A 27,638-nucleotide genomic window follows, 5' to 3' on the forward strand; every position below is an offset into this window, starting at 1 on the left:
TTTTTCGGACTGGAGGGAGGTGTACAGTGGTGTTCCCCAGGGGTCGGTGCTGGGACCACTGCTTTTCTTATGTATTAATGACTTGGACTTGGGTGTACAGGGCACAATTTCAAAATTTACAGATGACACAAAACTTGGAAGTGTAGTAAACAGTGAGGAGGATAGTGATAGACTTCAAGAGGATATAGACAGGCTGGTGGAATGGGCGGACATGTGGCAGATGAAATTTAATGCAGAAAAATGCGAAGTGATACATTTCAGTAGGAAGAATGAGTTGAGGCAATATAAACCAAAGGGCACAACTCTAAAAGAGGTACAGGAACAGAGAGATCTGGGGGTTTATGTACACAAATCATTGAAGGTGGCAGGGCAGGTTGAGAAAGCGGTTAAAAAAGCATACGGGATCCTGGGCTTTATAAATAGAGGCATAGAGTACAATAGCAAGGAAGTCATGATGAACCTTTATAAAACACTGGTTCGGCCTCAACTGGAGGATTGTGTCCAGTTCTGGGCACTGCACTTTAGGAAAGATGTGAAGGCCTTAGAGAGGGTGCAGAGGAGATTTACTGGAATGGTTCCAGGGATGAGGGTCTTAAATTACGTGGATAGACTGGAGAAGCTGGGGTTGTTCTCCTTGGAACAGAGATGGTTGTGAGGAGATTTGATCGAGGTGTTCAAAATCATGAAGGGTCTAGACAGAGTAGATAGAGAGAAACTGTTCCCATTGGCGGAAGGGTCAAGAACCAAAGGGCATAGATTTAAGGTGATTGGTAAAAGATCCAAAGATGACATGAGGGAAAAACCTTTTTTACGCTGCGAGTGGTTAGGTTCTGGAATGCACTGCCCGAGGGGGTGGTGGAGGCAGATTCAATCATGGCCTTCAAAAGGGAACTGGATAAGTACTTGAAACAAAAAAATGTGCAGGGCAATAGGGATAGGGCGGGGGAGTGGGACTAGTTGGATTGCTCTTGCATAGAGCCAGCGTGGACACGATGGGCCGAATGGCCTCCTTCTGTGCTGTAACCTTCTATGATCTCAGCCCAACCACTAACGGTGGAGGCCTTAAATCAGCACTAAACTGTCCAACTTTCTGCTCCAGTGGGAAAGGCTGGTGTAGGAAATGTCACACCGGTGCAGAACTGGACGGGTGATGATGTTCAGGGAACTTTACTCTGTATCTAACCCATGCTGTACCTGCCCTGGGAGTGTTTGATGGGACAGTGTGGAGGGAGCTTTACTCTGTATCTAACCCGTGCTGTACCTGCCCTGGGAGTGTTTGATGGGACAGTGTAGAGGGAGCTTTACTCTGTATCTAACCCATGCTGTACCTGCCCTGGGAGTGTTTGATGGGACAGTGTGGAGGGAGCTTTACTCTGTATCTAACCCATGCTGTACCTGCCCTGGGAGTGTTTGATGGGACAGTGTAGAGGGAGCTTTACTCTGTATCCAGCCCATGCTGTACCTGCCCTGGGAGTGTTTGATGGGACAGTGTAGAGGGAGCTTTACTCTGTATCCAGCCCGTGCTGTACCTGCCCTGGGAGTATTTGATGGGCCAGTGTAGAGGGAGCTTTACTCTGTATCTAACCCTGTACCTGCCCTGGGAGTGTTTGATGGGCCAGTGTAGAGGGAGCTTTACTCTGTATCTAACCCTGTACCTGCCCTGGGAGTGTTTGATGGGACAGTGTAGAGGGAGCTTTACTCTGTATCTAACCCGTGCTGTACCTGCCCTGGGAGTGTTTGATGGGACAGTGTGGAGGGTGCTTTACTCTGTATCTAACCCATGCTGTACCTGCCCTGGGAGTGTTTGATGAGACAGTGTAGAGGGAGCTTTACTCTGTATCTAACCCGTGCTGTACCTGCCCTGGGAGTGTTTGATGGGACAGTGTGGAGGGTGCTTTACTCTGTATCTAACCCATGCTGTACCTGCCCTGGGAGTGTTTGATGGGACAGTGTAGAGGGAGCTTTACTCTGTATCTAACCCGTGCTGTACCTGCCCTGGGAGTGTTTGATGGGACAGTGTAGAGGGAGCTTTACTCTGTATCCAGCCCATGCTGTACCTGCCCTGGGAGTGTTTGATGGGACAGTGTAGAGGGAGCTTTACTCTGTTTCTAACCCTGTACCTGCCCTGGGAGTGTTTGATGGGACAGTGTAGAGGGAGCTTTACTCTGTATCTAACCCGTGCCATTAGTGCCAAAGTCATTGTGTTAAGTAACTAGGATGCCTTGAAAATATAAAAGACATTCTGAAGGGGGTGTGTGAACAGCCAGAGGTCGTGGTACATATCGGTACCAACGACATAGGTTAAAAAAAAGGGATGAGGTCCTGCAAGCAGAATATAAGGAGTTCGGAAATAAGTTAATAAGGAGGACCTCAAGGGTAGTGATTACTGCCAGTGCCATGTGCTAGTGAGTATAGGAACAGGAGAATAGACAGGATGAATGCGTGGCCGCAGGGATGGTGTAGGAGGGAGGGATTTAGATTCCTGGGACAATGGGACTGGTTCAAACGAGACGGGTTACACCCGAGCAGGACCGGGACCAATGTCCTCGCGGGGGTGTTTGCTAGTGCTGTTGGGGAGGGTTTAAACTAGAATGGCAGGGGGATTGGAACCTGAGTGGGGAGTCAGAAGGGAGTAAAGTTGAAAGCAGCAAAAGAGGGGAAGACCCAGGGGAAATTTACAATACAAATAGTACAAACAGTTGTTCAAGAACAAGTGAAAGGGAAAAGCGTAGAGCAGCAGAAAGTAAGTGTACTTTAGGCACGACAGATAAAGTGAAAACTGGAAGGCGTAAAGCGATTAACTCAGCATCAAAACTGAAGGACAGGCTAGGGTGTGTGGCCCAACTAAGAGTTCTATATACAAATGCACGGAGTATAAGGAATAAATTAAATGAACTACAGGTTCAAATTCAAATTGGAGGGTATGACATGATAGCTATTACTGAGACATGGCTGCAGGATGGTCAGGATTGGGAACTAAATATACCAGGTTATAAAGTCTACAGGAGAGATGGGGAAAATGGAAGAGGGGGAGGAGTAGCCTTAATGATTAGAGATGAAATCACTTCAATGATAAAGGAGGATATAACGAGAGGTAAGCAGCCAACAGAGACCTTATGGGTTGAATTGAGAGATAGGAAAGGATCTAAGACAATAGTGGGAGTTGTGTATAGGAGCCCTGGCAGCAGCTCTGAAGTGCTAGATTGTATAAATTCAAAGATTAGACAAGCGTGTAACAAAAGCATAATGGTCTTAATGGGGGACTTTAATCGTCACATAGATTGGGAAAAGCAGACTAGCAACTGTCAGAAAGGTAGTGAATTTCTTGAGTGTGTCCGGGATAATTTTCTACAGCAGTATGTCCCAGAGGCAACAAGGGGGCAAGCCATACTAGATTTAGTAATGAGTAATGAACCAGATTTAGTTAACAGCTTAACTGTGCATAAACATCTATCCAATAGCGATCATAACATGATCGAGTTCAATGTAGTGCTTGAAAGGGAAAAAAGTGAATCAGCTGCTAAGATTCCAGACTTGGGTAAGGCCGACTTCAATGGGATGAGACAGAGACTGTCCACAGTAAACTGGGCAAATCTGTTAATGGGTAAAACGACTGATGATCAGTGGGAAATGTTTAAAGAAACATTTAACGTGATACAGAATCGGTTTATACCCCTGAGGGGCAAGAACTCTACTTGCCAAAAAAAACAGCCATGGACAACTAAAGAGGTAAGGGACAGTATATCCATATCCAATTAAAGGGTGAGAAGGTTGGTTCTCAAACAAGCGTACTGAGCTTGAATAAAGGAGACTATGATGGTATGAGAGCGGAATTGATTAAAGTGGACTGGGAAAATAGATTAAAGGGTAAGACGGTACATGAGCAGTGGTGTTCATTCAAGGAGTTATTTTGCAACTTTCAAAAAATATATATTCCACTGAGGAAAAAAGGGTGAAAGAAGTGACAGCCATCCGTGGCTAAGGAAAGAAATTAAGGATAGTATCCGACTAAAAACAAGGACAGAGAAGGTAGCCAAACTTAGTGGGAGGATAGAAGATTGGGAAGTCTTCAAAAGACAGCAAAAAGTAACTAAAGGATTGATTAAGAAAGGGAAGATAGATTATGAAAATAAATTTGCAAAAAATATAAAAACAGATAGCAAGAGTTTCTACAGTTATATAAAAAGAAAAAGGGTGGCTAAGGCAAACGTAGGTCCCTTAGAGGATGAGACCGGGAAATTAATGGTGAGAAACATGGAGATGGCAAAAATGCTGAACAAATATTTTGTTTCAGTCTTTACGGTAGAGGACACTAAGAATATCCCAACACTGGACAAACAGGGGGCTCTAGTGGGGGAGGAGCTAAATACGATTAAAATCACTAAGGAGTTGGTACTCAGTAAATTAATGGGACTCAAGGCGGATAAATCCCCTGGACCTGATGGCTTACATCCTAGGGTCTTGAGGGAAGTGGCAGTAGGGATTGTGGATGCTTTGGTAATAATTTTCCAAAATTCTCTGGACTCGGCAAAGGTCCCGGCAGATTGGAAAACTGCTAATGTAACACCCTTATTTAAAAAGGTAGCAGGCAGAAGGCTGGAAATTATAGACCAGTTGGCCTAACATCTGTAGTGGGTAAAATTTTGGAGTCTATTATTAAGAAGACAGTAGCGGAACATTTGGATAAACATAATTTAATAGGACAAAGTCAGCATGGCTTTACGAAGGGGAAGTCATGTCTGACAAATTTGCTTGAGTTCTTTGAGGACATAACGTACAGGGTGGATAAAGGGGAACCAGTGGACGTAGTGTATTTAGACTTCCAGAAGGCATTCGACAAGGTGCCACATAAAAGATTATTGCTCAAGATAAAGAATCACTGGATTGGGGGTAATATTCTGGCATGGGTGGAGGATTGGTTATCTAACAGGAAGCAGAAAGTTGGGATAAATGGTTCATTCTCGGACTGGCAACCAGTAGCCAGTGGTGTTCCACAGGGGTCGGTGCTGGGTCCCCAACTCTTTACAATCTATATTAACGATTTGGAGGAGGGGACCAAGTGTAACATATCAAAGTTTGCACATGATACAAAGATGGGAGGGAAAGTGGAGAGTGAGGAGGACATAAAAAACCTACAGGGGGATATAGACAGGCTGGGTGAGTGGGCGGAGATTTGGCAGATGCAATACAATATTGGAAAATGTGAGGTTATGCACTTTGGCAGGAAAAATCAGAGAGCAAGTTATTATCTTAATGGCATGAAACTGGAAAGTACTGCAGTACAAAGGGATCTGGGGGTCCTAGTGCAAGAAGATCAAAAAGTTAGTATGCAGGTGCAGCAGGTGATCAAGAAGGCCAATGGAATGTTGGCTTTTATTGCTCGGGGGATAGAATATAAAAACAGGGAGGTATTGGTGAGACCGCACCTGGAATACTGCATCCAGTTTTGGTGCCATACTTAAGAAAAGACATACTTGCTCTCGAGGCAGTACAAAGAAGGTTCACTCGGTTAATCCCGGGGATGAGGGGGTGGACATATGAGGAGAGGTTGAGTAGATTGGGACTCTACTCATTGGAGTTCAGAAGAATGAGAGGCGATCTTATTGAAACATATAAGATTGTGAAGGGGCTTGATCGGGTGGATGCAGTAAGGATGTTCCCAAGGATGGGTGAAACTAGAACTAGGGGGCATAATCTTAGAATAAGGGGCTGCTCTTTCAAAACTGAGATGAGGAGAAACTTCTTCACTCAGAGGGTGGTAGGTCTGTGGAATTTGCTGCCCCAGGAAGCTGTGGAAGCTACATCATGAAATAAATTTAAAACAGAAATAGACAGTTTCCTAGAAGTAAAGGGAATTAGGGGTTACGGGGAGCGGGCAGGAAATTGGACATGAATTTAGATTTGAGGTTAGGATCAGATCAGCCATGATCTTATTGAATGGCGGAGCAGGCTCGAGGGGCCAATTGGCCTACTCCTGCTCCTATTTCTTATGTTCTTATGTTCTTAGTATAAGACATACAAAAGGGCATACAAAAAGGCAAAAAATGGCACAGATCCTGGCGAATGGGAAAGATACAAAGATCAACAAAGGGTCACAAAACAGATAGTAAGAGCTACAAAAAGAGAGTATGAAAAGAAACTCGCAAGGGATATCAAAACCAATACAAAGAACTTTTAGTTATATTAGGAAAAAGAGGGTTGTCAGGAGCAGTGTTGGCCCCTCAAAAACTGAAAGTGGGGATATTGTCATTGACAATGGGGAAATGGCGAACATGTTGAACAATTACTTTGCGTCAGTATTTACAGTCGAAAAAGAGGATGGTATGCCGGAAATCCCAAGAAAACTAATATTGAACCGGGGACAGGGACTCAATCAAATTATCATAAGTAAAACAACAGTTATGAAGAAAATAATAGCACTGAAGAGTGACAAATCCCCAGGACCAGATGGTTTCCATCCCAGGGTTTTAAAGGAAGTAGGTGAGCACATTGCGGATGCCCTAACTATAATCTTTCAAAGTTCTCTAGATTCAGGAACCGTCCCTCGAGATTGGAAAATTGCACATGTCACTCCGCTTTTTAAGAAAGGAGAGAGAGGGAAACCAGGGAATTATAGACCAGTTAGCCTAACATCTGTTGTGGGGAAACTGCTGGAGTCTATAATTAAGGATAGGGTGACTGAACACCTCGAGAATTTTCAGTGAATCAGAGAGAGCCAGCATGGATTTGTGAAAGGTAGGTCGTGCCTGACAAACCTGACTGAATTTTTTGAAGAGGTGACTAAAATAGTGGACAGGGGAATGTCAATGGATGTTATTTATATGGACTTCCAGAAGGCATTTGATAAGGTCCCACATAAGAGACTGTTAGCTAAGTTAGAAGTCCATGGAATCAAGGGAAAAGTACGGACTTGGTTAGGAAGTTGGCTGAACGAAAGGCGACAGAGAGTAGGGATAATGGGTAGGTATTCACATTGGCAGGATATGACTAGTGGAGTCCCGCAGGGATCTGTCTTGGGGCCTCAATTATTCACAATATTTATTAACGACTTAGATGAAGGCATAGAAAGTCTCATATCTAAGTTTGCCGATGACACAATGATTGGTGGCATTGTAAGCAGTGTAGATGAAAACATAAAATTACAAAGGGATATTGATAGATTAGGTGAATGGGCAAAACTGTGGCAAATGGAATTCAATGTAGACAAATGTGAGGTCATCCACTTTGGATCAAAAAAGGATAGAACAGGGTACTTTCTAAATGGTAAAAAGTTAAAAACAGTGGATGTCCAAAGGGACTTAGGGGTTCAGGTACATAGATCATTGAAGTGTCATGAACAGGTGCAGAAAATAATCAATAAGGCTAATGGAATGCTGGCCTTTATATCTGGAGGACTAGAGTACAAGGGGGCAGAAGTTATGCTGCAGCTATACAAAACCCTGGTTAGACCGCACCTGGAGTACTGTGAGCAGTTCTGGGCACCGCACCTTCGGAAGGACATATTGGCCTTGGAGGGAGTGCAGCGTAGGTTTACTAGAATGATACTCGGACTTCAAGGGTTAAGTTACAAGGAGAGATTACACAAATTGGGGTTGTATTTTCTTGAGTTTCGAAGGTTAAGGGGTGATCTGATCAAAGTTTATAAGATATTAAGGGGAACAGAAAGGGTGGATAGAGAGAAACTATTTCCGCTGGTTGGGGATTCTAGGAGTAGGGGGCACAGTCTAAAAATTAGAGCCAGACCTTTCAGGAGTGAGATTAGAAAACATTTCTACACACAAAGGGTTGTAGAAGTTTGGAACTCTCTTCCGCAAACGGCAATTGATACTAGCTGAATTGCTAAATTTAAATCTGAGATAGATAGCTTTTTGGCAACCAAAGGTATTAAGGGATATGGGCCAAAGGCAGGTATATGGAGTTAGATCACAGATCAGCCATGAACTTATCAAATGGTGGAGTGGGCTTGAGGGGCTGAATGGCCTACTCCTCTTCCTATGTTCCTAAAATCTCCCTTTTTGAATCCCTCCAGCCGACTCCCACCCTTCTCACAGCATCACAATGGCTGACCGTGCTCTGTGGCTTTCCTGATTGACCATCCGATCCTCCTCCATTGCCTTTGCTCCAACATCCAGCCCTGTGGGACTGCCCATTCCCACCCATTCCAGTGTTGCCAGTTTGCCCCAGCTCCACTGTCACCTTGGGAGTCCCGCGAGGCTCTGTCCTGGGGTGTGTTTTCCTCCTTAAACCGCTCCACCTCTGCTTTTTAAAAAAAAACCCTCAAAACCCATCTTCTCAACTAAACCCTTAGTTCACCCCCTTCTAACCCCCTCCTCCCTGGCTCATTATGCATCTTACTTCTGTCTATCTGTGAAGCAACTTGACATGTTTCTCTGTAAATGGAAGTTGATGTTGAAATGGTTTCACCTTCAAAATAAGTGACATTGTTGTGAGTGCAGGTCTCGATCATCTGTGACTGTTCATCTCCTGAGTCCTGCCTCCAAAGTCAGATGGGACTGAGTTATAGAAAGAAGAACGTTTTGCATTTATATAGCACCTTTCATGACCTCAGGACATCCCAAAGCTCTTTACAGCTAATGAAGTACTTCTCAAAGTGTAGTCACTGTTGTAATGTAGGAAAATCAGCAGCCAATTTGCACACAGCAAGATCCCACAAACAGCAATGTGATACTGACCAGATCATCTGTTTTTAGTGATGTTGGTTGAGGGGTAAATATTGGCCCGAGGACATCGGGGAGAACTCCCCTGCTCTTCTTCGAAATAGTGGCCATGGGACCTTTTACATCCACCTGAGAGGGCAGACTTGGTTTGATGTCTCATCCAAAAGACAGCCTCTCCGACAGTGCAGCGCTCCCTCAGTACTGACCCTCCGACAGTGCAGCGCTCCCTTGGTACTGACCCTCCGACAGTGCAGCGCTCCCTCAGTACTGACCCTCCGACAGTGCAGCGCTCCCTCAGTACTGACCCTCCGACAGTGCAGCGCTCCCTCAGTACTGACCCTCCGACAGTGCAGCGCTCCCTCAGTACTGACCCCCCGACAGTGCAGCGCTCCCTCAGTACTGACCCTCCGACAGTGCAGCGCTCCCTCGGTACTGACCCTCCGACAGTGCATCGCTCCCTCAGTACTGACCCTCCGACAGTGCAGCGCTCCCTCAGTACTGACCCTCCGACAGTGCAGCGCTCCCTCAGTACTGACCCTCCGACAGTGCAGCGCTCCCTTGGTACTGACCCTCCGACAGTGCAGCGCTCCCTCAGTACTGACCCTCCGACAGTGCAGCGCTCCCTCAGTACTGACCCTCCGACAGTGCGGCGCTCCCTCAGTACTGACCCTCCGACAGTGCGGCGCTCCCTTGGTACTGACCCTCCGACAGTGCAGCGCTCCCTCAGTACTGACCCTCCGACAGTGCAGCGCTCCCTTGGTACTGACCCTCCGACAGTGCATCGCTCCCTCAGTACTGACCCTCCGACAGTGCAGCGCTCCCTCAGTACTGACCCTCCGACAGTGCAGCGCTCCCTCAGTACTGACCCTCCGACAGTGCAGCGCTCCCTCAGTACTGACCCTCCGACAGTGCAGCGCTCCCTCAGTACTGACCCTCCGACAGTGCATCGCTCCCTCAGTAATGACCCTCCGACAGTGCATCGCTCCCTCAGTACTGCACTGGGATTGCCGGCCTGGATTTTGGGTTCAAGTCTCTGGACTTGAACCCACGACCTTCTGACCTAGAGGCAAGAGTGCTGCCCACTGAGCTGCAGCTGGCATCTATTGCCATATACCGATTTAAGGCCTGGCTGCGGTAGACCAGACCGTAAACCTGATGTACATATCGTTACTGCTGGACATGTTGAGGGATGGCAGCCCGATCCCTCCCAGGGAGAGGGGTTAGTTGGGGGAATCATGTTTCCGCACTCTGTGCGATGATAATGAGTTTCACTTTGTGTCTCTTACAGAATTACATGATCCCATTAAAGACAGTCCTCAATCCCCAGGAAATGGAGACGGTGTTCATCAATCTGGAGGTAAGTGTCTCTCGACCTGTCCCGGGATAGGTGAAAGGATCAGAACTCACTCCCTGCAGGAATCTCTTCCTTCATTTGTTTCTCATCTCTCAGGGGTCTACGGTGAGGGAGGATGGGAGGGTACGGGCTGCTCTGGGGGTCCGTGGGGAGGTGGGCGGGGTACACAGGATGCTCTGGGGGGAGGATGAGGGTACACAGGATGCTCTGGGGGAGGGGGCTGGGGTACACAGGATGGAAGTGCCGAGTGGATGATCCATCTCAGCCTCCTCCCGATATCCCCACCATCACAGAAGCCAGTCTTCGGCCAATTCGATTCACTCCACGTGATATCAAGAAACGGCTGAGTGCACTGGATACAGCAAAGGCTATGGGCCCCGACAACATCCCGGCTGTAGTGCTGAAGACTTGTGCTCCAGAACTAGCCGTGCCTCTAGCCAAGCTGTTCCTGTACAGCTACAACACCGGCATCTACCCGACAATGTGGAAAATTGCCCAGGTATGTCCTGTCCACAAAAATCAGGACAAATCCAATCCGGCCATTTACCGCCCCATCAGTCTACTGTCAATCATCAGCAAAGTGATGGAAGGTGTCGTCGACAGTGCTATCAAGCGGCACTTACTCACCAATAACCTGCTCACCGATGCTCAGTTTGGGTTCCGCCAGGACCACTCGGCTCCAGACCTCATTACAGCCTTGGTCCAAACATGGACAAAAGAGCTGAATTCCAGAGGTGAGGTGAGAGTGACTGCCCTTGACATCAAGGCAGCATTTGACCGAGTGTGGCACCAAGGAGCCCGAGTAAAATTGAAGTCAATGGGAATTGGGGAAAACGCTCCAGTGGCTGGAGTCATACCTAGCACAAAGGAAGATTGTAGTGGTTGTTGGAGGCCAGTCATCTCAGCCCAGGACATTGCTGCAGGAGTTCCTAAGGGCAGTGTCCTAGGCCCAGCCATCTTCAGCTGCTTCATCAATGACCTTCCGTCCATCATAAGGTCAGAAGTGGGGATGTTCGCTGATGATTGCACAGTGTTCAGTTCCATTCACAACCCTTCAGATAATGAAGCAGTCCGAGCCTGCATGCAGCAAGACCTGGACAACATCCAGGCTTGGGCTCATAGGTGGCAAGTAACATTCGCGCCAGACAAGTGCCAGGCAATGACCATCTCCAACAAGAGAGAGTCTAACCACCTCCCCTTGACATTCAACGGCATTACCATCGCCGAATCCCCCACCATCAACATCCTGGGGGTCACCATTGACCAGAAACTTAACTGGACCAGCCATATAAATACTGTGGCTACAAGAGCAGGTCAGAGGCTGGGTATTCTGCGGCGAGTGACTCACCTCCTGACTCCCCAAAGCCTTTCCACCATCTACAAGGCACAAGTCAGGAGTGTGATGGAATACTCTCCACTTGCCTGGATGAGTGCAGCTCCAACAACACTCAAGAAGCTCGACACCATCCAGGACAAAGCAGCCACTTGATTGGCACCCCATCCACCACCCTAAACATTCACTCCCTTCACCACCGGCGCACCGTGGCTGCAGTGTGTACCATCCACAGGATGCACTGCAGCAACTCGCCAAGGCTTCTTCGACAGCACCTCCCAAACCCGCGACCTCTACCACCTAGAAGGACAAGAGCAGCAGGCGGATGGGAACATCACCACCTGCACGTTCCCCTCCAAGTCACACACCATCCCGACTTGGAAATATATCGCCGTTCCTTCATCGTCGCTGGGTCAAAATCCTGGAACTCCCTTCCTAACAGCACTGTGGGAGAACCTTCACCACATGGACTGCAGCGGTTCAAGAAGGCGGCTCACCACCACCTTCTCAAGGGGCAATTAGGGATGGGCAATAAATGCCGGCCTCGCCAGCGACGCCCACATCCCATGAATGAGTAAAAAGAAAACTCTATGGGATGGGGGTGGGGTACACAGGATGCTCTGGGGAGGGGGTGGTGTACACAGGGTGCTCTGGGGAGGGGGTGGTGTACACAGGATGCTCTGGGGGAGGGAGTGGGGTACACAGGATGCTCTGGGGGAGGAGGGTGGCGTACACAGGATGCTCTGGGGGTCTGTGGGGAGGAGGGTGGGGTACACAGGATGCTCTGGGGGTCTGTGGGGAGGAGGGTGGGGTACACAGGATGCTCTGGGGGAGGAGGGTGGCGTACACAGGATGCTCTGGGGGAGGGAGTGGGGTACACAGGATGCTCTGGGGGGGGTAGTGTACACAGGATGCTCTGGGGGGTCTGTGGGGAGGGGATGGGGTACACAGGATGCTCTGGGGAGTGGGTGGGGAGGAGGGTGGGGTACACAGGATGCTCTGGAGGAGGGGGCGGGGTACACAGGAGGCTCTGGGGGAGGGAGTGGTGTACACAGGATGCTCTGGGGGTCTGTGGGGAGGAGGGTGGGGTACACAGGATGCTCTGGGGAGTGGGTGGGGAGGAGGGTGGGGTACACAGGATGCTCTGGGGGTCTGGGGAGGAGGGAGTGGGGTACACAGGATGCTCTGGGGGAGGGAGTGGGGTACACAGGATGCTCTGGAGGAGGGAGTGGGGTACACTGGATGCTCTGGGGGAGGGAGTGGGGTACACAGGATGCTCTGGGGGAGGGAGTGGGGTACACAGGATGCTCTGGGGGTCTGTGGGGAGGGGATGGGGTACGGGCTACTCTTGGGGTCCGTGGGAGGATGGGGGTACACTCCAACCATTAGATGGAGCTCGTGAAGCTACAGATCCCCACAGCTGCACCAGTACCAGCCTCACACTCCAAGACACTGACAACTCTCCTGATATGTTCACTCAGCAGCAATCAGACTTTTTAGCTTTAAAGGGACACACACGCACACTTCAGCAGCAGAATAATACATTGCGTTGCATGGTATAACGTTCCTGTCCTTATAAAACAGCACATCCACCAACTCAACGTCATCTACAGAATATTCGTGCACACATCAGACTTGGTCATCGATGCCGACCTTAAGATGCTGAATGATTCTGAGCCGCAGCCTGAAACTCATGAGCATTTAATAATTCATCTCATCATAGACGCATTTAAGGGGGAGCTAGATAAGTAAATGAGGGAGAAAGGAGTAGAGGGATATGCTGATAGAGTGAGATGAAAAGGGTCGGGAGGAGGTTCATTTGGAGCAGAAACACCAGTTGGGCTGAATGGCCTGTTTCTGTGCTGTACATTCTATGTAATTCTGTGTAATAATCTGCAATGTTCCCTGGCCAACAATCGAGCTGCTCTGTCCCTTTAAGATCACACAATTTGATTGGTGGAAGAGACCCACGGCTGTGTTTATTTACAGGTGTTAGACTTGTGACTTTAAAGGGACCAAGCACTTTAAACACAGACCCACCTTCACAAAAGAATAAGACGTAGCTCCTCAGGTAACACCATGCTACTGTCATTATAAAGCTCTGTATCATCTGACTTACAAAGATTAAAGCCCAGCGAATCCGCTCGTGACAATGTCTCCTCGCCATGGCATACAGAAATAACACGGAATAACAGGGAACTGACAGGGTGGATGCTGAGAGATTGTTTCCCCTGGCTGGAGAGTCTAGAACCAAGCGACATAGTCTCAGAATAAGCGGTCAACTATTTAAGACTGAGATGAGGAGGAATTTCTTCACTCAGAGGGTTGTGAACCTTTGGAATTCTCTGTCCCAGAGGGCTGTGGATGCTGAGATTGATAGATTTTTGGACTCGGGGGGGAATCAAGGGATATGGGGATCGGGCGGGAAAGTGGAGTTGAGGTCGAAGATCAGCCATGATCTGATTGAATGGCGGAGCAGGCTCGAGGGGCTGTATGGCCGACTCCTGCTCCTATTTCTTATGTTCTTATGAAATAACATGGAAATAACAAGAGAAAATGAGTTTTGTTTTCAAAAAATTAGATTTCGGGTCTCTGGTTTATATTCTTGGTGTCTGGGTTCAGTCTGACTCCGAGAGCTGTGAACCTGCATTAAACGATCAGCGTCTAGGGAGTTGATCTCTCTGCAGCAACAATTCTGTCTCTGTTTCAGGAATTAATCCGAGTGCATTACAGTTTATTGAGAGCCATCGATGTGGCAGCAATCTCGGGGGGTAATACCTTATACAAGGTCTTCCTGGATTTCAAAGAACGGTAAGAATTCCAATCCCGGGGTCATAGACTGGATAAATAATCTGTGTGTCTGTCTCTGACTCTGTGTGTTAGTGTTTATGTGTCTGTCTGTCTGTCTCTGTGTGTTAGTGTTTATGCGTCTGTCTGTCTCTGTGAATGTGTCTGCGTGTCTCTGTCACTCTGTTGTTAGTGTTTGTGGATCTGTCTATGTCTCTGTGAATGTGTCATTATGTGTTTGTGTCTTTCTCTGTGAACAGTTCCTGCAGATTGGAGGGTGGCAAATGTCACCCCACTATTTAAGAAAGGAGGGAGAGAGAAAACAGGGAACTACAGACCTGTTAGCCTGACATCAGTAGAAGGGAAAATGCTAGAATCTATTATAAAGGATGTGATAACAGGACACTTAGAAAATAATAATAGGATTTGGCAGAGCCAACATGGATTTATGAAAGGGAAATCATGTTTGACAAACCTATTGGAGTTCTTTGAGGATGTAACTAGTAGAATAGATAAGGGGGAACCAGTGGATGTGGTGTATTTGGATTTTCAGAAGGCTTTCGATAAGGTCCCACAGGAGGTTGGTGAACAAAGTTAGAGCACATGGAATTGGGGGTAATATACTGGCATGGATTGAGAATTGGTTAACAGGTCTTTTTCAGGTTGGCAGACTGTGACTAGTGGGGTACCGCAGGGATTGGTGCTTGGGCCCCAGCTATTCACAATCTATATCAATGCTTTGAATGAGGGAACCAAATGTAATATTTCCAAGTTTGCTGATGACACAAAACTAGGTGGGAATGTGAGTTGTGAGGAGGATGCAAAGAGGCTTCAAGGGGATATAGACAGGCTCAGTGAGTGGGCAAGAACATGGCAGATGGAATATAATGTGGAAAAATGTGAAGTTATCCACTTTGGTAGGAAAAACAGAAATGCAGAGTATTTTTTAAATGGTGAGAGATTGGGAAATGTTGATGTTCAAAGGGACCTGGGTGTCCTTGTACATGAGTCACTGAAAGCTAACATGCAGGAGCAGCAAGCAATTAGGAAGGCAAATGGTATGTTGGCCTTTATTACAAGAGGATTTGAGTACAGGAGCAAAGATGTCTTACTGCAATTATATAGGGCCTTGGTGAGAACATACCTGGAGTATTGTGTAAAATTTTGGTCTCCTTACCTAAGAAAGGATATACTTGCCATAGAGGGAGTGCAACAAAGGTTCACCAGACTGATTCCTGGGATGGCGGGATTGTCGTATGAGGAGAGATTGAGTAGACTAGGCCTGTATTCTCTAGAGTTTAGAGGAATGAGGGTTGATCTGATTGAAATATACAAAACTCTTACAGGGCTCGACAGGGTAGATGCAGGGAGGATGTTTCCCCTGGCTGGGGAGTCTAGAACCAGGGGTCACAGTCTCAGAATAAGGGGTAGGCCATTTAGGACTGAGAGGAGGAGAAATTTCTTCACTCAGAGGGTGGTGAGTCTTTGGAATTCTTTACCCCAGAGGACTGTGGAGGCTCAGTCATTGAGTACATTAAAACAGAGATCGACAGATTTCTAGATATTAAAGGCATCAAGGGATATGAGGATGGTGCAGGAAAATGGTGTTGAGGTCGAAGATCAGCCATGATCTGATTGAATGGCGGAGCAGGCTCGAGGGGCCGGATGGCCTACTCCTGCTCCTATTTCTTATGTTCTTATGTGTCACATTCTGTCTCTCTGCATGTGTCACCGTGTCTCTGTCTCTGTGAATGTGTCTCTGTCTCTGTGAGTGTGTCTGACTCTGTCTCTTTGTGTTAGTGTTTGTGTCAGTCGCTGTCTCCGTCAGTGTGTCACTGTGTGGGTTGAGTTACACAGTGTGAGGATATTCACCTGATGTTCTTAGAACCAAACTCAACATTGTGGAAAGTTTGTGTGAAAAAACCGCAAAAGTGTGGAGTGGTGTTTAATGTGTCCGTGACTCTCATAGAGTTATACAGCACGGATAGAGGCCCTTCGGCCCATCGTGTCCGCGCCGGCCATCAAGCCCAGTCTAATCGAATCCCATATTCTCATTGGTGAGTTAAGCTTTGTGTGATATTTATGTAGAGCTGTTCACAGATTGAGGTCGTATTTGCTCAGCAGGTGGTTATTTAATGAAAGTTTTCTGGGTTTGATGAAAATGTGAGATTCTTGCTGCTAATTATTTCCGTGCAGCTTCCGCTCGCCTGTAATTACCAGACACTGAAGAGTTCATTCCCGATGTGAGCAGGAAGGTTCCTTATAACTGCTGCCCTTGCTGAAATATTTATCGTCTGCCACTGTTTGCCTCTCAACAGTGGGTGGGCAGAGATTGGAAGGTGTAGTTAATGAATTCTGCTTCCCTCAACTATAAATCACAAACGGTGCAGAGTCATTCTGGATCAGATACAATTCCCCTTCTCCTCGACCGTCAGGATCTGATCGCGGCTTCTCCCGAGAATTCTAATTCATTTATGAAACAAAAACTTTATCTTTGAGATATGTTTGGGCTCACTTTTCCCTTTTGTGAATTTGGACACACAATTCTGACCCACCCCACCCAACCCATCTCACCCCTCCCCATCTCCCCATCACCCCCGCCCCCCCCATCGCCCCAACCCATCCCATCAGATAATTACTGACCATTGTCCAGTGGGTCGGAGTGTTAATTACATCGAGGTACATCGAAACTGCAGCACAGAAACAGGCCATTCGGCCCAACTGGTCCATGCTGGTGTTTACGCTCCACATGAGCCTCCTCCCACCCTACTTCATCTCACCCTATTGACATATCCTTCTATTCCTTTCTCCCTCATGTGTTTATCCAGCTTCCCCTTAAATCCATCCACACTATTTACCTCAACTACTCCTTGTGGGAGCGAGTTCCACATTCTCACCACTCTCTGGGTAAAGAAGTTTCTCCTGAATTCCCTATTGGATTTATTGGTGATATTTTATATTTATGACCCCTAGTTCTGGTCTCTCCCACAAGTGGAAACATTTTCTCCACGTCTACCCTATCAAACCCTTTCATAATCTTAAAGATCTCTGTCAGGTCACCCCTCAGCATTCTCTTTTCCAGCCTGTTCAGCCTTTCCTGATAAGTATATTCTCTCAGTTCTGGTATCATCCTTGTGAATCTTTTTTGCACCTTCTCCAGTGCCTCTATATCCTTTCTATAATAGTAAACAATTTTACAACACCAAGTTATAGTCCAACGATTTTATTTGAAATGTACAAGCTTTCGGAGGCTTCCTCCTTCCTCAGGTAAATGAGGAAGCCTCCGAAAGCTTGTAGATTTCAAATAAAATCGTTGGACTATAACTTGGTGTTGTAAAATTGTTTACAATTGTCAACCCCAGTCCATCACCGGCATCTCCACACCTTTCTATAATATGGAGACCAGGACTGTGCCCAGTGCTCCAAGTGTGGTCTAACCAAGGTTCTGTACAAGTTTAACATAACTTCTTTGCTTTAAAATTCTATTCCTCTGGAAATGAACCCCAGTGTTTGATTTGCCTTTTTTATGGCCTTATTAACCTGTGTCGCTACTTTTAGTGATTTGTGTATCTGTCCCTGAGATCCCCTTGCTCCTCGACCCCATTTAGATTCTTATTTTCCAAGCAGAATGTGGCCTCCTTGTTCTTCCGACCAAAATGCTCCACCTCACACTTATCTATATTGAAATTCTTTTGCCAATTACCCACCAATTCTGCAAGTTTATTAATGTCTTCTTGCATGTTGACGCATTCTTCCTTTGTATTAATTACATTCCCAATTTCGTGTCGTCCGCAAATTTTGAAATTGTACTTCCGATTGCTGAAACCAAATCATTAATGTAAATTGTGAACAACAGTGGTCCCAGCACTGATCCCTGTGGAACTCCACTTCCCACCTTTAGCCAGTCTGAGTAACTACTATTGTCCAGTGTGTCGGAGTGTTAATCACTGACCATTGTCCAGTGTGTCGGAGTGTTAATTACTGACCATTGTCCAGTGTGTCGGAGTGTTAATTACTGACCATTGTCCAGTGGGTCGGAGTGTTAATTACTGACCATTGTCCAGTGGGTCGGAGTGTTAATTACTGACCATTGTCCAGTGTGTCGGAGTGTTAATTACTGACCATTGTCCAGTGTGTCGGAGTGCTAATTACTGACCATTGTCCAGTGGGTCGGAGTGTTAATTACTGACCATTGTCCAGTGTGTCGGAGTGTTAATTACTGACCATTGTCCAGTGGGTCGGAGTGTTAATTACTGACCATTGTCCAATGGGTCGGAGTGTTAATTACTGACCATTGTCCAGTGTGTCGGAGTGTTAATTACTGACCATTGTCCAGTGTGTCGGAGTGTTAATTACTGACCATTGTCCAATGGGTCGGAGTGTTAATTACTGACCATTGTCCAATGGGTCGGAGTGTTAATTACTGACCATTGTCCAGTGTGTCGGAGTGTTAATTACTGACCATTGTCCAGTGTGTCGGAGTGTTAATTACTGACCATTGTCCAATGGGTCGGAGTGTTAATTACTGACCATTGTCCAGTGTGTCGGAGTGTTAATTACTGACCATTGTCCAGTGTGTGGGAGTGTTAATTACTGACCATTGTCCAATGGGTCGGAGTGTTAATTACTGACCATTGTCCAATGGGTCGGAGTGTTAATTACTGACCATTGTCCAATGGGTCGGAGTGTTAATTACTGACCATTGTCCAGTGTGTCGGAGTGTTAATTACTGACCATTGTCCAGTGTGTCGGAGTGTTAATTACTGACCATTGTCCAGTGTGTCGGATTGTTAATTACTGACAATTGTCCAATGGGTCGGAGTGTTAATTACTGACCATTGTCCAGTGGGTCGGAGTGTTAATTACTGACCATTGTCCAGTGGGTCGGAGTGTTAATTACTGACCATTGTCCAATGGGTCGGAGTGTTAATTACTGACCATTGTCCAGTGTGTCGGAGTGTTAATTACTGACCATTGTCCAGTGTGTCGGAGTGTTAATTACTGACCATTGTCCAGTGTGTCGGAGTGTTAATTACTGACCATTGTCCAGTGTGTCGGAGTGTTAATTACTGACCATTGTCCAGTGTGTCGGAGTGTTAATTACTGACCATTGTCCAGTGGGTCGGAGTGTTAATTACTGACCATTGTCCAGTGTGTCGGAGTGTTAATTACTGACCATTGTCCAGTGTGTCGGAGTGTTAATTACTGACCATTGTCCAGTGTGTCGGAGTGTTAATTACTGACCATTGTCCAGTGTGTCAGAGTGTTAATTACTGACCATTGTCCAGTGTGTCGGAGTGTTGATCACTGACCATTGTCCAGTGTGTCGGAGTGTTAATTACCGACCATTGTCCAGTGGGTCAGAGTGTTAATTACTGACCATTGTCCAGTGTGTCGGAGTGTTAATTACTGACCATTGTCCAGTGTGTCGGAGTGTTAATTACTGACCATTGTCCAGTGTGTCGGAGTGTTAATTACTGACCATTGTCCAGTGTGTCGGAGTGTTAATTACCGACCATTGTCCAGTGTGTCGGAGTGTTAATTACTGACCATTGTCCAGTGTGTCGGAGTGTTAATTACTGACCATTGTCCAGTGGGTCGCTGAGTTTGGAGTTTGTCTCCTCCTCTCCCATGTCGCGAGGTGTGATGGGGCGGGTGGTTATAAAATGCTAATCCTCTTCAAAATCTGCCTGTTTCACAAACTTGCCGTACTCAGAAAGTGTCTTTGGTTTGAGGGTGTGATAGAAACACACACGAGTATTGCAGTGAAGAGTGTGTAGAAAGTTACAGCGGGAGAGGTCTCAGGGCAGTGATCGAGTTTACTCAGCTGAAGGGTAATTTGGACTCTCTCGCCTGGAGGTTCTGCTCGTCTGTTCGTGTATGATTCTAAACTGTGATGAGCTGCACTCTATGTCCTGAGCAGGTACAGGACCCATCTGGAGTTTATCACACAGCAGAGGGACTATAGGAACTCAAATGGACCAATAAATCCTCCCAACAAATATTCTGCTGCGGCCTGTGTGTACCTGGAGCAGGTCCATGTACCTCGATGTACAGTGAAAGGTGTGGATATAAAAACAGAACCTAGAAATGCTGGAAATCTGAAATGAAGCAGAAAGCATCTGAGAGAGAGGAGAGGAAATTGTGGAGCCTCAGGCCAGAATTTTCCAATCCTCCTTAAATATGGTGACGGTGCCAGAGGACTGGAGGATTGCAAATGTTACACCCCTATTCAAAAAAAGGGGATGGGGATAAACCCGGCAATTACAGGCCTGTCAGCCTAACATCGGGGGTGGGGAAAGTTTCAGAGACAATAATCCAGGACAAAATTAATTGACACTTGGAAAAATATGATCATGAAAGTTAGCATGGATTTGTTAAAGGCAAATAGTGTTTGACTAACTTGACTGAGTTCTTTCATGAGAGGGTTGATGAGGGGAGTGCGGTTGATGTTGTGAGTATGGACTTTCAAAAGCCGTTTGATAAAGTGCCACATAATAGACTTGTCAGCACAATTGAAGCCCATGGGATTAAAGGGACAGTGACAGCGTGGATACAAACTGGCTAAGAGACAGAAAGCAGAGAGTAGTGGTGAACGGTTGCTTTTCAGACAGGAGGGAAGTATACAGTGGTGTTCCCCAGTGATCAATATTAGGACCACTGCTCTTTTTGATAGATATTAATGATCTGGACTTGGGGATACAGAGTATAATTTCAAAGTTTGCAGATAACACGAAACTCAGAAATGTAGTAAACAGTGCGGAGGATAGCAACAGACTTCAGGAGGACAGAGAATCAAAGAAAGGTTACAGCACAGAAGGAGGCCATTCGGCCCACCAAGTCCGTGCTGGCTCTCTGCAAGAGCAATCCAGCTAGTCAAACTCTCTCGCCCTATCCCCATGGCCCTGCAAATTTTTTCCCTTCCCTTTTATCCAGTTCTCTTTTGAAGGCCATGATTGAATCTGCCTCCACCACCCCCTCGGGCAGTGCATTCCTGATCACAACCACTCGCTGTATAAACAAGTTTTTCCTCATGTCACCTTTGCTTCTTTTGCCAATCACCTTAAATCTGTGTCCTCTGGTTCTTGACCCTTCTGCCAATGGGGACAGTTTCTCTCTATCTACTCTGTCTAGACCCTTCATGATTTTGAATACCTCTATCAAATCTCCTCGCAACCTTCTCTGTTCCAAGGAGAACAACCCCAGCTTCTCCAGTCTGTCCACGTAACTAAAGTCCCTCATCCCCGGAATCATTCTAGTAAATCTCTTCTGCACCCTCTCTAAGGCCTTCACATCTTTCCTAAAGTGCTGTGCCCAGAACTGGACACAATACTCCAGTTGTGGCTGAACCAGTGTTTTGTAAAGGTTCATCATGACTTCCATACTTTTGTACTCTATGCCTCTATTTATAAAGCCCAGGATCCCATACGCTTTTTTAAACCGCTTTCTCTACCTGCCCTGCCACCTTCAATGATTTGTTTTATTTATTCGTTCATGGGATGTGGGCGTCTCTGGCGAGGTTGGCATTTATTGCCCATCCCTAATTGCCCTCGAGAAGGTGGTGGTGAGCCGCCTTCTTGAACCGCTGCAGTCCGTGTGATGAAGGTTCTCCCACAGTGCTGTTAGGAAGGGAGCTCCAGGATTTTGACCCAGCGGCGATAAAGGAACAGCAATATATTTCCAAGTCGGGATGGTGTGTGACTTGGAGGGGAACGTGCAGGTGGTGTTGTTCCCATGAGCCTGCTGCTCTTGTCCTTCTAGGTGGTAGAGGTCGCGGGTTTGGGAGGTGCTGTCGAAGAAGCCTTGGCGAGTTGCTGCAGTGCATCCTGTGGATGGTACACACTGCAGCCACTGTGCACCGGTGGTGAAGGGAGTGAATGTTTAGGGTGGTGGATGGGGTGCCAATCAAGCGGGCTGCTTTGTCCTGGATGATGTTGAGCTTCTTGAGTGTTGTTGGAGCTGCACTCATCCAGGCAAGTGGAGAGTATTCCATCACACTCCTGACTTGTGCCTTGTAGATGGTGGAAAGGCTTTGGGGAGTCAGGAGGTGAGTCACTCACTGCAGAATACCCAGCCTTTGACCTGCTCTTGTAGCCACAGTATTTATATGGCTGGTCCAGTTAAGTTTCTGGTCAGTGGTGACCCCCAGGATGTTGATGGTGGGGGATTCGGCGATGGTAATGCCGTTGAATGTCAAGGAGAGGTAGTTAGACTCTCTCTTGTTGGAGATGGTCATTGCCTGGCACTTGTCTGTCATGAATGTTACTTGCCACTTATGAGCCCAAGCCTGGATGTTGTCCAGGTCTTGCTGCATGTGGGCTCGGACTGCTTCATTATTTGAAGGGTTTGCGAATGTAACTGAACACTGTGCAATCATCAGCGAACATCCCCATTTCTGACCTTATGATGGAGGGAAGGTCATTGATGAAGCAGCTGAAGATGGTTGGGCCTAGGACACTGCCCTGCAGCAATGCCCCCAATGCGCACAATCACCCCCAGATCTCTCTGTTCCTGTACCCCTTTTAGAATTGTATCCTTTAGTTTATATTGCCTCTCCTTGTTCTTCCTACCAAAATGAATCATTTCGCACTTCTCTGCATTAAATTTCATCTGCCACGTGTCTGCCCGTTCCACCAGCCTGTCTACATCCTCTTGAAGTCTATCACTATCCTCCTCACTGTTTACTAACCTTCCAAGTTTTATGTCATCTGCAAATTTTGAAATTGTGCCCTGTACACCCAAGTCCAAGTCATTAATATATATCAAGAAAAGCAGTGGTCCCAGCACTGACCCCTGGGGAACACCACTGTACACCTCCCTCCAGTCTGAAAAACAACCGTTCACCACTACTCTCTGTTTTCTGTCACTTGGCCAATTTTGTATCCATGTTATCACTGTCCCCTTTAGTCCATGGGCTTCTACTCTAATTACAAACCTATTATGTGGCACTTTATCAAATGCCTTTTGAAAGTCCATACACACAACATCCACCGCATTGCCCTCATCTGCCCTCTCTGTTACCTCATCAAAAAACTCAATGCTTTTAACAAATCCACCCTGGCTTTCCTTTATTAATCCATACTTGTCCAAGTGACTATTAACTTTGTCCCAGATTATTGTTTCAAACATAGACAGACTGGTGAAATGGGCAGACACATGACACATGAAATTTAACGCAGAGAAGTGTGAAATGAGACATTTTGGTAGGAAGAATGAGGAGAGGCAATATAAACTAAATGGTACAATTTTAAAGGGGTGCAGGAACAGAGAGACCTGGGGGTATATGCACACAAATCTTTGAAGGTGGCAGGACAGGTTGAGGAGGCTGTTAAAAAGACATATGGGATCCTCGGTTTTATTAATAGAGGCATAGAGTACAAAAGCAAGGAAGCTATGCTGAACCTTTATAAACACTGGTTCGGTCCCAGCTGGAGTATTTTGTCCAATTCTGGGCACCGCACTTTAGGAAGGATGTGAAGGCCTTGGAGAGGGTGCAGAGGAGATTTACCAGAATGGTACCAGGGATGAGGGACTTCAGTTATGTGGAGAGACTGGAGAAGCTGGGATTGTTCTCCTTAGAGCAGAGAAGGTTAAGGGGAGATTTAATAGAGGTGTTCAAAATTATGAGGGGTTTTGAGAGAGTAAATAAGGAGAAACTGTTTCCAGTGGCAGGAGGGTCGGTAACCAGGGGACACAGATTTAAGGAGTTCGACAAAAGAACCAGAGGGGAGATGTTCGCAGCGAGTTGTTCTGATCTGGAATGCGCTGCCTGAAAGGGCGGTGGAAGCAGATTCAATAATAACTTTCAAAAGGGAATTGGATAAATACTTGAAGGGGAAAAATTTGCAGGACTCTGGGGAAAGAGCAGGGGACTGGGACTAATTGGATCGCTCGTTCAAAGAGCTGGCACAGGCACAATGGGCTGAATGGCCTCCTTTTGTGCTGTATCATTCTATGATTCTTCATTCCTCTCTCACCACTCTTCCCTTCCGATCGCAGGCTCCTGATTTACGGGAAGTATTGCAGCCAGATGGAAACTTCCCAAAAAACCTTGGACCAACTCATGGCATCCCGGGAAGAAATCCGGAACAAAATCGAGGTAAACAAACTGATTGACAGGCGTTGGCAGTGGGATTCGTACAGGATGGGATGGAGGGAGGATTGGGATGGGGACAGGAGGGGGAGGGGCTCTCTCTCTCTCCCCTTGCACACTCTCTCTCTCTCCCCTTGCACACTCTCTCTCTCTCCCCTTGCGCACACACACTCTCCCCTTGCACACACACACTCTCTCTCTCCCCTTGCACACACACACTCTCTCTCTCCCCTTGCACACACACTCTCTCTCTCTCTCCCCTTGCACACACACTCTCTCTCTCTACCCTTGCACACACACACGCTCTCTCTCTCCCCTTGCACACACACACACTCTCTCTCTACCCTTGCACACACACACTCTCTCTCCCCTTGCAAACACACTCTCTCTCTCGCCTTGCACACACACACTCTCTCCCCTTGCACACACTCTCTCTCCCCTTGCACACACACACTCTCTCTCTCCCCTTGCGCACACACTCTCTCTCTCCCCTTGCACACACTCTCTCTCCCCTTGCACACCCACACTCTCTCTCCCCTTGCGCACACACTCTCTCCCCTTGCACACACACACTCTCTCTCTCCCCTTGCGCACACACTCTCTCCCCTTGCACACACACTCTCTCCCCTTGCGCACACACTCTCTCTCTCCCCTTGCGCACACACTCTCTCCCCTTGCACACGCACACTCTCTCTCTCGCCTTGCACACACACTCTCTCTCTCCCCTTGCACACACACTCTCTCTCTCTCCCTTTGCACACACACACTCTCTCTCGCCTTGCACACACACTCTCTCTCTCTCCCCTTGCTCACACACTCTCTCTCTCCCCTTGCACAGACACTCTCTCTCCCCTTGCACACACACTCTCTCTCTCGTCTTGCACACACACTCTCTCCCCTTGCACACACACTCTCTCTCCCCTTGCACACACTCTCTCTCGCCTTGCACACACATTCTCTCTCTCCCCTTGCACACACTCTCTCTCCCCTTGCACACCCACACTCTCTCTCTCCCCTTGCGCACACACTCTCTCCCCTTGCGCACAAACACTCTCTCTCTCGCCTTGCACACGCACTCTCTCTCTCTCGCCTTGCATACACACTCTCTCTCGCCTTGCACACACACTCACTCTCTCTCCCCTTGCACACACACACTCTCTCTCACCTTGCACACACACTCTCTCTCTCCCCTTGCACACACTCTCTCTCGCCTTGCACACACACTCTCTCTCTCCCCTTGCACACACACTCTCTCTCTCTCGCCTTGCACACACACACTCTCTCTCGCCTTGCACACACACTCTCTCTCTCTCCCCTTGCACACACACACTCTCTCTCGCCTTGCACACACACTCCCTCTCTCCCCTTGCACACACTCTCTAATGCCTTGCACACACACTCTCTCTCTCCCCTTGCACACACACTCTCTCTCTCTCGCCTTGCACACACACTCTCTCTCTCTCCCCTTGCACACACACTCTCTCTCTCCACTTGCACACACTCTCTCTCGCCTTGCACACACACTCTCTCTCTCCCCTTGCACACACACTCTCTCCCCTTGCACACACACACTCTCTCTCTCTCGCCTTGCACACACACACTCTCTCTCTCGCCTTGCACACACACTCTCTCTCTCCCCTTGCACACACACTCTCTCTCTCTCCCCTTGCACACACACTCTCTCTCTCCCCTTGCACACACACTCTCTCTCTCTCCCCTTGCACACACACACTCTCTCTCCCCTTGCACACACACACTCTCTCTCTCCACTTGCACACACACACTCTCTCCACCCTTGCACACACTCACTCTCTCTCTCTCCCCTTGCACACACACTCTCTCTCTCCCCTTGCACACACACACTCTCTCTCCCCTTGCACACACACTATCTCTCTCGCCTTACACACACTCTCTCTCTCTCGCCTTACACACACTCTCTCTCTCTCGCCCCTTGCACACACACACTCTCTCCCTTGCACACACACTCTCTCTCTCTCGCCTTGCACACACACTCTCTCTCTCTCCCCTTGCACACACACACTCTCTCTCGCCTTGCACACACACTCTCTCTCTCCCCTTGCACACACTCTCTCTCGCCTTGCACACACACTCTCTCGCCCCTTGCACACACACTCTCTCCCCTTGCACACACACACTCTCTCTCTCGCCTTGCACACACACACTCTCTCTCCCCTTGCACACACACTATCTCTCTCGCCTTACACACACTCTCTCTCGCCTTGCACAAACACTCTCTCTCTCTCTCGCCTTGCACACACACACTCTCTCTCTCCCCTTGCACACACACTCTCTCTCTCCCCTTGCACACACACTCTCTTTCCCCTTGGACACACTCTCTCCCCTCGCACACACACTCTCTCCCCTCGCACACACTCTCTCTCCCCTTGCACACACACTCTCTCTCTCGCCTTGGACACACACTCTCTCTCTCGCCTTGCACACCCACTTTCTCTCTCTCCCCTTGCACACACACTCTCTCTCACCTTGCACACACACTCTCCCTCCCTTGCACACACACTCTCTCTCCCCTTGCACACACACTCTCTCCCTCTCCCCTTGCACGACACACTCTCTCTCCCCTTGCACACACCTCTCTCTCTCCCCTGCACACACTCTCTCTCTCCCCTCGCACACACTCTCTCTACCCTTGCACACACACTCTCTCGCCTTGCACACACACTCTCTCTCTCGCCTTGCACACACACTCTCTCTCTCTTGCACACACACTTTCTCTCTCTCCCCTTGCACACACTCTCTCTCTCTCCCTTTGCACACACACTCTCTCTCCCCTTGCACACACACTCTCTCTCTCTCACCTTGCACACACACTCTCTCTCTCTCTCCCTTTGCACACACATTCTCTCTCGCCTTGCACACACACTCTCTCTCTCCCCTTGCTCTCACACTCTCTCTCTCCCCTTGCACACACACTCTCTCTCTCTCGTCTTGCACACACACTCTCTCTCTCGTCTTGCACACACTCTCTCTCGCCTTGCACACACACTCTCTCTCCCCTTGCACACACTCTCTCTCCCCTTGCACACACTCTCTCTCTCGCCTTGCACACACTCTCTCTCTCGCCTTGCACACTCACTCTCTCTCTCGCCTTGCACACACTCTCTCTCGCCTTGCACACACACTCTCTCTCTCTCCCCTTGCACACACACACTCTCTCTCTCCCCTTGCACACGCACTCTCTCTACCCTTGCACACACACACCGGCTCTCTCTCCCCCTTGCACACACACACTCTCTCTCTACCCTTGCACACACACCCTCTCTCTCTACCCTTGCACACACTCTCTCTCTCCCCTTGCACACTCTCTCTCTCTCCCCTTGCACACACACACTCTCTCTCCCCTTGCACACACAC

The 27,638-nt window shown here is 47.9% G+C and overlaps 1 protein-coding gene across 1 annotated transcript in view; it reads left to right on the forward strand.

The window, feature by feature from the left end:
* The window catches only part of vav2 (vav 2 guanine nucleotide exchange factor), a gene marked incomplete at its 5' end in the record, with an annotated part of 167,750 nt that overhangs the window by 83,662 nt on the left and 56,450 nt on the right, over window positions 1-27,638 (forward strand). The window contains 3 exons of the mRNA XM_067977580.1: window positions 9,967-10,035; window positions 14,076-14,176; window positions 24,152-24,251. Coding sequence (XP_067833681.1) covers window positions 9,967-10,035; window positions 14,076-14,176; window positions 24,152-24,251 — 270 coding nt within the window. The remainder of the gene's footprint in view (window positions 1-9,966; window positions 10,036-14,075; window positions 14,177-24,151; window positions 24,252-27,638) is intronic.

The sequence above is a fragment of the Heptranchias perlo genome, unplaced genomic scaffold, assembly GCF_035084215.1.
Source record: "Heptranchias perlo isolate sHepPer1 unplaced genomic scaffold, sHepPer1.hap1 HAP1_SCAFFOLD_162, whole genome shotgun sequence".
In the NCBI taxonomy this organism is placed as follows: Eukaryota; Metazoa; Chordata; class Chondrichthyes; order Hexanchiformes; family Hexanchidae; genus Heptranchias; species Heptranchias perlo.